Source organism: Ranitomeya variabilis, chromosome 6 (assembly GCF_051348905.1).
Source record: "Ranitomeya variabilis isolate aRanVar5 chromosome 6, aRanVar5.hap1, whole genome shotgun sequence".
NCBI lineage: Eukaryota > Metazoa > Chordata > Amphibia > Anura > Dendrobatidae > Ranitomeya > Ranitomeya variabilis.
The window spans coordinates 384,887,795-384,900,852 of NC_135237.1; the positions used below are offsets into that span (position 1 = coordinate 384,887,795).

The 13,058-nt window shown below is 41.8% G+C and overlaps 1 protein-coding gene across 3 annotated transcripts in view; it reads left to right on the top strand.

The window, feature by feature from the left end:
• FBXO15 (F-box protein 15) overlaps positions 1-13,058 on the top strand; it is a 162,218-nt gene that overhangs the window by 38,509 nt on the left and 110,651 nt on the right. For all 3 annotated transcript variants that reach the window (XM_077270099.1, XM_077270097.1, XM_077270098.1), the window contains exon 3: positions 7,199-7,309. In XM_077270099.1, coding sequence (XP_077126214.1) covers positions 7,199-7,309 — 111 coding nt within the window. The remainder of the gene's footprint in view (positions 1-7,198; positions 7,310-13,058) is intronic.

Below are 13,058 nucleotides of genomic sequence, written 5' to 3' on the forward strand. Positions count from 1 at the left end.
TGTTGTGTACTAGAAAAGATCATGTTCTTGCGGGTACATCGTCTAATATAGATCACTTAGTGTGCATCGTTTATTTTGGTCTGCCAGTATAAACAGACATTTAAACAACCGCTGATCAGTAAAAGGTTACTGATCAGTGGTCGTATCCTAATGCTAGTTGGTCCTTATAAACAGATCTTTACTCCTGAGTTCGCTCTTTTGTACGTGATTGAGGATTGCATCAGTGGCTTCCAAGTTCTGTCCTGTTAACCAATTGTTCCTTTATTCATTTATCTATTCTACTGTAGCTAATCTGAATGGTACAAGTAACTAACAGACTTTTTAATTACAAACCTCAAAGCTTATTAAGGAAATGTGCTTTAATATATCCATGCAAAAGGGGTAACAACACCAGAAGATAAAACACCTGACAAGGCTTTCTGTTTTCGTGGATTTTATTTGCAAATCAAACCTAATTAAGATCTCCAATGCAATGAAAATGGCATTGTGCATCTTGCCAGAAAGAAGGGTAATTAGAAGGAGCAGTCCAATAAAGAGCTGATGTCTATAGCGTTACTCCATGGTTCCCAGGGAGGGGAAAGAGCTGTCACCTGGGGAGCCATGAATCAACATTATTGCACTTTAGCACTTTATTCCGCTGATCTCACTAATGAGCTCTCCTCCTAGAAAGATGCATGAGGCTGCGTTTGCTGTGCTTCAATGTGTTTACGAAGAAACTGAATTCAGCACCAGAATTTTGAAACTGTTTTGAACTGTGGAAGTTGAGTTTTATTACACGTGAAGGACTGTTTGTGTTGTAAATGTGCTGAGCGCTGGCCAGAATATGCATTAGGCATTCTTCCCATGTGCAGAGCATCATGAAGTCTGAGTCTTTCTCTGTATAGTTTTCCATTAAAGGTGTTTCGGGTTTAACCTTTAATAGATCAATGACTTGATCTTTTGGAAAATAATACCCAGCCATTACTTACCTCCTGCAGCCGCTCCGGTGCTGCCTCTCTGCAGGTCAGGGCCAGTCTTCATTCAGGTAGCTGTGATGTGCTCAGTGTTGATGCCAAGGTAGATGGCGCAAAACCCTCTAACTTAATGATTAACTGCAGAGGTGGTATGCTAGCAACGTCACCTCACTGATTCCGACATTTTATCCAACACTGGCTGAGTCTGGAGTGGCAGGAGTTGAATTAAGTTATCACAATTTTGTCATTTTATAGCCTTTGGTATAATAAAATGTACTACTCTAAACCTTTTCCATAAAATTACAATCAAGTGGCACTAGTATTTGTTATAATAGGGATACTAAAGATATATGATCCTTTTTTTCTGTGGCCTTACATTTCTCTCTGTACCGTTTGTAAGCTCTATCCTCCCGATACACAGCAACTTATTTAGGATGACAGCAATTCTCTGACAAGTCACACCATCAAGACATCGGTGAAGCTGGTCTGGGGCTTGAGGTTGTGCAACTATTTTAGAGCTATACATTCTTTTTTTTACACCAAAATCGAATTGAGCATCTGTGGGATGTGCCCAAAAGCAAGTCTGATCCATGTAGGTCTCGCCTCAATTTATTGAAGTTGTAGTATATTTTGATAATGTATTGGAGCCACATACCCAGAACATCATGTTGCAGATTTAATCTTTCAGCGGGCTCCTCAGCACTGAGACAGCGGGACCAGCAACCATTATCTACGTCATAATAACAGCGAGGAATACAGGAAAGACAGACACAACATAAACCACGAGAGGTCAGATGATACAATGTAGAGGGAGATATAAATATGCTGTTACCATGAGAGTTCAGAGAATACAATGTAGAGAGGAACATGAATAAGCTGTTAGTTATCACAGCGCCATCTACTGTCTGCTCAACACAGTCGCACTACATAAGCCTGCAGCTGTTGCCTAGTCCAACACATCATGGGTCTAGTTGAGTTCATGATGCAATGCTTATTGGCAGGTGGTTTTAATGTTGTGGATGGTGGGCATAGAGTCTGTGACAGAGTAATTACCTCTATTGCACTTTACTTACTGCTTTTTTTCTTTCTTTAGGTCGCGTCATTAGCTCTTCATGGCACTATTCTTTGTCTAATACAGAGCCGACAGAATAAATGGCTTTTACAGTAGAATATGATCCTTTTCTCTGCCCTTCTTCTCTATCTTTATACTTCCTGGGAGACTGAGGGAGAAAGGTTAATCTAATTGCCGTCTCTGCCGTAGTCACTAACATATGGTGTTCTCCTGCATTGTTAGGCTCAGACATGATGGCAGGGTCTTATTCCTAGATTTGTGAGAACAAATGCTACGACGTTCCTCACATGTTGCCCTTGTATATTCTTCCTCTGTACAAATTAGAGCGCTAAGGATTTTGTGTGTGTGTACTGTATTCGTAAGGTACGCTGTCACCGTTATTGTGTATACATGGTGAATATGTATATGACGTCTTTAAGACCAATGCTGCCAAATGTTGTCTCTTCCTAATGCTCAACATAGGAAATGCTAATAATGGCTGTAAATAGCTGCTACTGTAGAAACTGCTCTCTTAACTCTTCCGATCTTATTTCTTGCCATCACTTACTGTGCTTCTATATCCTGCAGCAGTGACCATCAATCACTAGAACATTTTAGCCTGTGCCGGAGATTTTGCACTTAAAGTTTAATGAATGTTGCTGTGATTAGCATTGGGATATCTGGATTTAAAGGTGTTGTTCAGGATTGTAAAAACTTGACTGCCCCCTTCCAGAAACCGCGCCGCACCTGTCCAACAGGTGCTGCCTTGTATTGCAGCTGAGATCTATTGATGTTGATGAAGGTGAGCTGCAGTGGCACTCGCAACTTGTGGACAGATGTGGCACTGTTTTTAGAAGAAAACAACCATATTTGTGGACGGTCACTAACGCCTTAATACTATTTGATGTACTGATCCTTCATGAGCATCTTTTCACTTTGTGCTCCATGGTGGATATAATCGCATGGTGCAGCTTTTGTACCGATGTGATTTGTTGCATAATCATGTCTCACATACACAGCCGGCCTCCTGCTATAACTGCTAGTATCAATGTTAAGACTAGAGCTGGGTAATCCCAAGCGGTAAAGTTCGATGTCCGTACCGAACACTTACTTTTCGAGCACAGACCCCAAACACGGACGCACTGAGATATAATGTACACTGTATATCTTGTCATCTCATGCACTTTATCAAGTGTTCTTTTGTATTTCTACGTATGTTTTATACTTGTAATGTTGGCAGCATATGATTTTGGGGTGTATCGGCACATTTTTTGTTAATCTGCACATCCTGTAACAAATGTGCTGTTATAGCTGGGTGCCTGCCCATTAGGTTGCCCAAATATAATGGTGGACTCACATGAGAGGGATGTAGCTCCCAACTGACAGCATTATACAGACCGGTAGGGTACAGGTGCGCATGTCTCCGACACGAGTTGCTACCGGAGCATCACTTCCGGCACTTGGTAGCGACATGTTCGGGTCACTAACATTATCGAGGAGTTCCCTGTAACCCGCACCGCCATGATGGCGCCGGGAGTAATGCAGTTTCCGGCGCTCGTGTTCAGCCACATGCACCGCGATTAACTGAAAGTACCGACACCTGGTATTGGGACCTACAAGATGGGCATTGGGGACATCTTACTTCATCTTGGCACCCTGAGGAAGCTGAAGTGAAATGTGCGTTGGGGCGCATGTGGCACTGCAGACATGAATATGGGTAAGAGCCATCTAATGGGGTGATTCATGTCACCATTATCAAGGTTATTACTTACATACCGTAACCAAGTGACCTGACATTATATACCTTGACTTGGTTTCGTTGGCGTGGTTTCATGAATCTGCAATTAGGCTTTTTTCTTCCTAATTAGCAGCACTGTCACTTTATTTACTTACCTGAATAATAGGCTCTCTTTCACTATTTTGTGTCTGTGGTGCTACACCACGCACCTGAGATCTGATTTAAATAGCTCTGACATTGATATGTTTTTTTTATTTATGTATTGCCTTGTATACTATGAATTATATATTAAAATTTTTTCTTAATCTTCTTTGGAATGATATGCTCCATGTGTTTCTGTTTATAATTCAGTAAGGAGCTCCAATGGTATTGCCTGCAACCAGGGCTGTGGAGTCGGTAAGCCAAACCTCCAACTCCGACTCCTCAATTTCCATGACACCGACTCAGACTCCGACTCAACCAAAATGGGCTCTGACTCCGACTCCACAGCCCTGCCTGCAACAATCCTGATAGACTTTGGACTGTTTTTCAATAATATGGCTTCTGTTTCTGAGATCCTGTATTACAGGTTTTCAATGAAGTTGGCATTAGGTGAGTATAACTGTGTTTATTTTTAAATAAAGTATTACGCGGTTTATTTTTATTTCAAATAAGGGACTTTATTCTTCTTGTGTGTTTATTTACAATTGGACCGTCAGATTAGTAATGGAAAGATTTCTTATTGATGCACCATTTCTGGGGTGGCTACGGGCTGCTTTTTTAGGCTGGGGGGCAATATCCATGGCCCCTTATCAGTCCTAGAATACCAGCCCTCAGCTGTCTGCTTTAGCTTGGCTGGTTGTCAAAAAATGCGGCAGACCACAAGCCGTTTTTTGCTATTATTTAAATATTTAAACCAAACTGCATGGGTACCGCTATATTATTGATAACCAGCCATGATAAAGCCCACAGCCAAGGGTTGCAGCCCGCAGCTGTCAGTTTTGCCATGCTGGTTATCAAAAATACAAGCGAACCCACATAATTTTTTTAATCTTATCTATTTATAGGACAGGCGCTGGCTGATGAATACTTCCATCAGCCAGCACCTGCTCTCACTGTTATTAGCAGCAGGCGTAGGCTGGTGGGAGTAGTAGCCCCATCAGCCTACACCTACAATGCCTACAAGTAGTATTCAACCCCCTGCAGATTTAGCAGGTTTAAAAAGATGCAAATAAGTTAGAGCCTTCAAACTTCAAACAAGAGCAGGATTTATTAACAGATGCATAAATCTTACAAACCAAAAAGTTTTGTTGCTCAGTTACATTTTTATAAATTTTAAACATAAAAGTGTGGGTCAATTATTATTCAACCCCTAGGTTTAATATTTTGTGGAATAACCTTTGTTTGCAATTACAGCTAATAATTGTCTTTTATAAGACCTGATCAGGCCGGCACAGGTCTCTGGAGTTATCTTGGCCCACTCCTCCATGCAGATCTTCTCCAAGTTATCTAGGTTCTTTGGGTGTCTCATGTGGACTTTAATCTTGAGCTCCTTCCACAAGTTTTCAATTGGGTTAAGGTCAGGAGACTGACTAGGCCACTGCAACACCTTGATTTTTTGCCTCTTGAACCAGGCCTTGGTTTTCTTGGCTGTGTGCTTTGGGTCGTTGTCTTGTTGGAAGATGAAATGACGACCCATCTTAAGATCCTTGATGGAGGAGCGGAGGTTCTTGGCCAAAATCTCCAGGTAGGCCGTGCTATCCATCTTCCCATGGATGCGGACCAGATGGCCAGGCCCCTTGGCTGAGAAACAGCCCCACAGCATGATGCTGCCACCACCATGCTTGACTGTAGGGATGGTATTCTTGGGATCATATGCAGTGCCATCCAGTCTCCAAACATCACGTGTGTGGTTGGCACCAAAGATCTCGATCTTGGTCTCATCAGACCAGAGAACCTTGAACCAGTCAGTCTCAGAGTCCTCCAAGTGATCATGAGCAAACTGTAGACGAGCCTTGACATGACGCTTTGAAAGTAAAGGTACCTTACGGGCTCGTCTGGAACGGAGACCATTGCGGTGGAGTACGTTACTTATGGTATTGACTGAAACCAATGTCCCCACTGCCATGAGATCTTCCCGGAGCTCCTTCCTTGTTGTCCTTGGGTTAGCCTTGACTCTTCGGACAAGCCTGGCCTCGGCATGGGAGGAAACTTTCAAAGGCTGTCCATGCCGTGGAAGGCTAACAGTAGTTCCATAAGCCTTCCACTTCCGGATGATGCTCCCAACAGTGGAGACAGGTAGGCCCAACTCCTTGGAAAGGGTTTTGTACCCCTTGCCAGCCTTGTGACCCTCCACGATCTTGTCTCTGATGGCCTTGGAATGCTCCTTTGTCTTTCCCATGTTGACCATGTATGAGTGCTGTTCACAAGTTTGGGGAGGGTCTTAAATAGTCAGAAAAGGCTGGAAAAAGAGATAATTAATCCAAACATGTGAAGCTCATTGTTCTTTGTGCCTGAACTACTTCTTAATACTTTAGGGGAACCAAACAGAATTCTGGTGGGTTGAGGGGTTGAATAATAAATGACCCTCTGAAAAGACTTTTCCCAATTTAAAAAAAAAATAAACAAAGAAATAACATTCTTTTTTGCTGCAGTGCATTTCACACTTCCAGGCTGATCTACAGTCCAAATGTCACAATGCCAAGTTAATTCCAAATGTGTAAACCTGCTAAATCTGCAGGGGGTTGAATTCTACTTGTAGGCACTGTATGACTGGAGATAATCTTTTTACTTCTGGTCCAAACTGTGGACTCACGCTGTCATCTGACATTGTGGGAGCCTCACTCTCTTACTGGCGGTAATCTTACCGCTGATCGGAGGCAGTGTTTGTCATGCAGTTGACAGTATGGCAAACAGTGGATGTTCAGGCCTCCCATTCATGTGCATGGAGTCCGGGTTTGGGTACTGTTCTGGTACCTGAACCAAACATCCATGGGTTCGCCCATCACTAGTTCTGACCGACCGATCTCCGCAGTATAGCTCTTCATAGCCCTCTGTCAATATTGCCAGCAGCAGATTAGTTTGCACAAGGGAGATCGCTCCCAATGTCAGCCCCTCGTGGATGCCTATAGCTAGGAGTACATTTGCAGCACTTAGGGTTACTGACATGGACGCTGGATCAGGGTCCTGTAAATGAAAGATATTTGCTCAAGTTAGCTATATACATTTTTACCAAATGCAAATTATTTCAATGTGTAGTAGATATTTCCGATATGATGACTAATACTGATCCTGTACAATTGATATAAAATGGAATCCTAGAATCCTGCATATCACACGAAAACCACTAATGTTGATTTTTCTCTCCATGATCACTGATTTCTGAATGAGGAACGCACGAGCCAATAGACCTCCTGTAGCACTTTATCCTAATTCTTGTGACAGGACATAATTTCTGATATGTTTTCTATACTGTAGCACATTTTCAATGGCAGCCCCAGAAAAACAAGCTTCATTTGTAAGGAAACCCATGAGGAACCTACGGCTACTGAAGACTGCCTGCCCCAGCAAAGCCTCATACATAGAGAGGTACAGTATGTGACAATCTATGATAATACTGTATGTCTGTCGTGCAGCCATTAAGCATGGCTATGATCATTATTTGCAAAGTAGCCCAAGAGTAGATGCAGCATCAAATCTGAGATGAATTAAATTCCACAAACCATTTTGTGAGTCATGAATGAACGCACCGCTTGGAATCTGCTCCTCTCTGATATGCTTTTTGAACCTAAGCGGTGCACTGGTTTAACCCTAGAATGCGTGACCATAGAAATCTACACTATTACGTACCTGGGGCCTTTGAGGCCTGTTTTCAAATAACATGGAATAACTAAAAAAAAATTTTTTTTCAAAGTTATTTGAAAGTAAGCATGCATTCCCACTAGCTCTGGGGTCCGCCTGGACGGTATTTCGTAATGGATCTGACCTCCTGGTGACTCCGGCTAAGGCTGGTAGAACGCGTACCTGGGGCCTCGCAGGCCTGTCAGGTTACTTTTTTATTATTTTCTGTAAAACTACTTTAGTTACAATTTTGAAACTCTAGGTATTCCTCAGCTATATAGTTGTTAGTAATTTCCAGTTGTTCGTATATTTTTATGTTATAGGCATTTCGTATAGCAACGCTTTTTTTGTGACTACCCCATATTCACGTACCTGGGGCCTTTTAGGCCTGTGTGCAAATAACATGGAATAACTCAAATAAAAATACTTTTCAAAGTTTATTTTAAATTTGCAAAGTAAGGATGCATTCCCACTAGCGCTGGGGTCCACCAGGAGGGGATCCGTAATGGATCTGACCTCCTGGTGACCTCAGCTAAGGCTGGTGGAATCCCGGCATTCCATCAGCCTTAGCTGGAGTTACCAGGAGGTCAGATCCATTATGGATCCCATTCTGGTGAACCCCAGCGCTACTTGGAACATAGCCTAAGATGTGTATAATTCCCCAAAAAAATTATGTACATAAAACAACAAAAATGTAACTAAACGGGCACGCCCAATATATTCACTCAGTACAATTTTTTATGATGGATACATTTTTTCTTATAAAAAGTTTTTACATAAAGTCTGTAGCAAACTTGGTGCAGGAATATTTATTTTCCACTTTACATATTCCCCCGACAATTCTTGCATATTATTTTTTCTTCAGAATGTTCCTTGCATACATTTTGTCCGCAAGTAGAACATAAACGCTCCGATTTTCTTTCTTTCTTTGCTGGACAAATATAGCAGCGCTTTCTTTTTTTTTCTCTTTGCTCTGGCTGTTCCTGAAAGCATATTCCACATCGGATCATTGCCTCTGTAATTTGCCTTGATAAGCATTTTGTGCTGCTTCTCTCTAGCATAGTAGGCATCAAAAGTTCATAACAAAGTTCTGTCAAAAATATACGTCTATTGTCCTTCCTGTTGGCATGGAATTCTGGATTAGTTTGACAATAAACAATATAGCTATTGAGGGATGACACATCAAGGATATTGGAAAAAAGGGCAACAGGCCAACGTTTAGTCTGCCTCTTACACGAATATTCAGTAATCATTACCAAAGTCTCTCCAGCAACTAGGATTTAGGACTAAAGGACCTGTACTGACATCATAATCACGTTACTTTGTGAGGGGAAACTCCCTTCCAGGATCACATTACCATGTCAGGCAGAATCCACACTCTTCCCAGCAACAGCCATCGACCAATAGTCATAAAGACTGAGTCATAAGTTCTTCCCCAACAACAGTACAGACAAAAAGACTGAGGAGTACATGTAAACCAAAGCAGGCCTCAAAGGCCCCAGGTATGTGAATCTGGGGTAGTCACAAAAAAAAGCGTTGCTATACGAGATGCCTATAACATAAAAATATATGAACAACTGGATATTACTAACAACTATATACCTGAGGATTACCTTGAGTTTCAAAATTCTAACTAATTTAGTTTTACAGATAATAGAAAACAAGTAACCTAGCAGGCCTGCGAGGCCCCAGGTACGCGTTCTAGGGTTAAGTAGGTAACAAAACTATAACAAATAAATATTCAGATGATGAAGTGAACTCCAGTATCACCTTCCTCTTCGCAAGTAACGTTCACCGAGGTCCAAGAAGTTGTAACTAACCTGTGTTATGTTGGATTTTCCGTTGTAATGGGTTTCTGAATTTATAGTACATAACCGTGATGGATGTCCTCTTTGAAATTAATTTTTAGCGTGCACTCAGCCTAAAAATCACGAAGTGCTGGTGTAATGGTCCAAAGGTCCTAAGCATAGATTATGAAAATTCACCGCACACTCTTTGTGGATTATCTTTCCAAATAGCTTGCAATTTTATTCATACAATAAATCAGGGAGCGTAACAGAATTATTCAGTGGAAGCGATTATATTAACAAAACAACGTTTCGGCTCCTCTGGAGCCTTTATCACAGAATCGCTGCAAAATAAAAAGAATGCATCAACATAAAATATAACAAAAATAAACAATATAGCACAAGTAAAAAACACAGGTATACTACACTCTATAGCAATCCCAAAGTAATATACCAAATTGATGTACCAATAGGGTAGTCAAAAATATAATGAACATACAATCGTAAAATCATATAAGAGAGCGCATAACAAATGTGACCAGTAACCAATGAGTAGCACATAGGTATATGTAGGGTACAATTACCTTAATCCAATGCCAAGAGGAAGAATGCAGTGCAGAGGGATAGAAGTCCCTGTAATGCCCAGTAGAGGCTGCAAGGAACAGTGATAGGATAAATCTTATGCATAAAAAAGGGTGCTGGGAAAAGAAAGGAAAACATAAGGTACCTATATAGAAATTATAGTACTTTTGGGTTTATCCAGTCCCCACACAATAGAAGTGAGGCTCTGTAGAAAGTGAAATACGGGAGCACATAAGAGGGCTGCCACAGTATAGCGCTAAAAAGTGTCAGTGATGAGCAGTGAATTACCTTAGGCTGTCAGTGTATGCAGCTGCGCTTCCGCGCCAAGCTCTGGTGCCGGCGTGACAGCTGTGTGCACAGTGTGAGTTTATAACAGCCTGGTGAAGCGCTGGACCGGAAGTCTGCGGCCCGGATCAGAAGTGACGTTGCACTACTAGTGTAGTGTACCATGCATGTTTGCCCATCGTTAAGGAAGCTTACAACCTAGCAACTTATCACCTTCATTATGTTAATGATGTTAAAGTGTGACCCAACGTTTATAAAGAAAGAACGTATGTTAATGAAGGACATCTGGAATGTATGTACCTATGTAAATGTTTTACAATAAGGTGGATATAAGAAAAAAAGGGGCATAGACCTCAAATTACAGATTATAGCATATATGAATGCTGAGGACGAAAAGAGAAAATGAAAATAAACAAAAAAAATAATAAATGAAAAAAGTGAAAATTATCAGGGGCTAAAGCAAACTCACCTCAGGTCACCATAATTTAGCGGGTCTGCAAATGTAATAGAATATAGATTAATAAAGGTCACAATAGCCAAACAATATCCCTATTAAGACCTTTAGGGGCCAAAGTATCGAGTTTATGTATCCAATAGGTTTCTCGCAATTTAAGGAGTTTAACGTGGTCGCCGTCGAGGGACTTGCTCAATGACTTGGAATTTAAGCTGAGCAACTGTGTGTCTAAGGCTACTTTCACACTAGCGTCGGGAAAGACCCATCGCTGTGCGTCGGGCCGACGTTTTCGACGCTAGCGTGGTCTCCGCCGCACAACTGGGGCAGCGGATGTATTTTTCCAACGCATCCGCTGCCCCATTGTGAGGTGCGGGGAGGTGGGGGCGGAGTTCCGGCCGCGCATGCGCGGTCGGAAAAAGCGGACCGTCGTGAGCAAAAAACGTTACATGTAACGTTTTTTTCTCCCGACGGTCCGCTACCACACGCCCAAGCGTCGCAAAACGGACGCGACGTTTGGCAATGCGTCACAAATGCGTCGCTAATGTTAGTCTATGACGAAAAAACGTATCCAGCAAGAACTTTTGCTGGATGCGTATTTTCGGCAAAACGACGCATTTGCGACGTATTGCAGTTAACGCTAGTGTGAAAGTAGCCTAAATCTGGCAAAATGATCCGGGAGAGGTAACCGGGTTTTGCCGCACCTGATGGTGGACTTATGGCTGGCTATACGGTCTTTAACATGTTGAGTGGTCTCCCCCACATAGAGGAGACCACAGGGACATTTTACTAGGTAGACCACGAAGTTGGAATCACAGGTTTGGTATCCACGTATCGGATACGATTTGCCAGTTCTCGGATGGGTTATGTTATCAGACCTTATGATGTTAGAGCAGGCTGCACAATTGAGACACGGGAACGTACCATGGCGCCTGGTAGCGAGCAGCCTCTGTGTCATGACCGGGCGTGTACTCCCTATGTCAGCTCTCACAAGTTTATCTCTGATGTTGGGGGTCTTTTTGTGGATATCAATGTAGGTGCTCTAAAGGAATCAATATCTGGGTAGGCCTTAGACAGAAGTGGCCAATGTTTCTTTATGATGGAGTAGACTTTAGGCATTAAAGGATGGAAAGTATGCACAAAGGGGATTCTTTCTCTAGGATAAATCGTTGGAGGTGGGGGGGGGGGTCATTGCCCATGTCTTTTCATGCCCAAGGAGTTTCAAAGGATATTGCCTATCACTAAACTTATCAGCCATTATGTGAAATCTGTTGTTCCGAAATTCAGGGTCAGAGACAATGCGTGTTACACTATTAAATTGTGAGCTCATTAAGCTGTTCTTAGTAGCTCTTGGGTGCCAACTCGTGTAGAAGACTATTACGGTCTGTGGGTTTACAGTAAAGATCAGTCGAGTGGCCCCCATTGGCATTTTTCAATACTGTTGTGTCCAGAAAAGGTATTGACTCCGTACTATGATGTATCGTAAATTGTAATTCAGAATGGATTGAGATAAGAGTGGAAAGCATGTAAGGAGTCAAGCGTATCAGTCCAGATGAAGAAAACGTCATCAATGTAGCGATGGTATCCTAAAACATGTTGTAGAAATGGGTCATTATGAAATATGTAATTCCCCTCAAAATGGTTCATGTAGACATTAGCATACGCCAGCGCTACGTTCGAGCCCATCGTTGTGCCACACTTCTGGACGTAAAAGGTGTCCTCGTATAGAAAGTAATTCTCATACAATACTAGGCCAAGGAGGTCCAGCAAAATTGAACTGAGTCCGTGGACATGTCCGATAAATTCAATAGGGATCTAGTGGCTTCAATACCTTTGTCGTGTTTTATTGAGAATACTGTCAGGAGGTATAGTGTCAAGTTGTTTGATGACCTGCAAAAAATTTCCCATATCTCAAAGGAAGAATTTAGTTAATTTAACCAAAGGAGTTAAAATTTTTTTCAAGAAAATTGAAAGCCGAGACAAAACAGAGTTTGTGGAAGCAACGATTGGCCTGCCAGGTGGGTTTTGTAGTGATTTATGCACCTTAGGTAACTCATAAAAAACCGGTGTAATGGGATGAGGATTGACCAAAAAGGTTGCCGTTTTTTGATCGATCACATGGCAGTAAAGATATGTGTTTATGAGATTACGTATTTTTTTTGCTAATGGCAGCAACTGGGTCCCTGAGGATTATCTCATAGGTATTGGGATCAGACAGTTGTCGGATTATTTCATTAGAGTCTTTTGCACGATTCATCACCAGGAATTAAAACATAACTTTTAATAATTAACAAATAAAAAATGTGTCACCAAAACGTGTCAATAAAAAGTACCACTAAGTAGGTTCAAATATTTTGACATACCATACATAGATCAGTACTAATAAAGATTA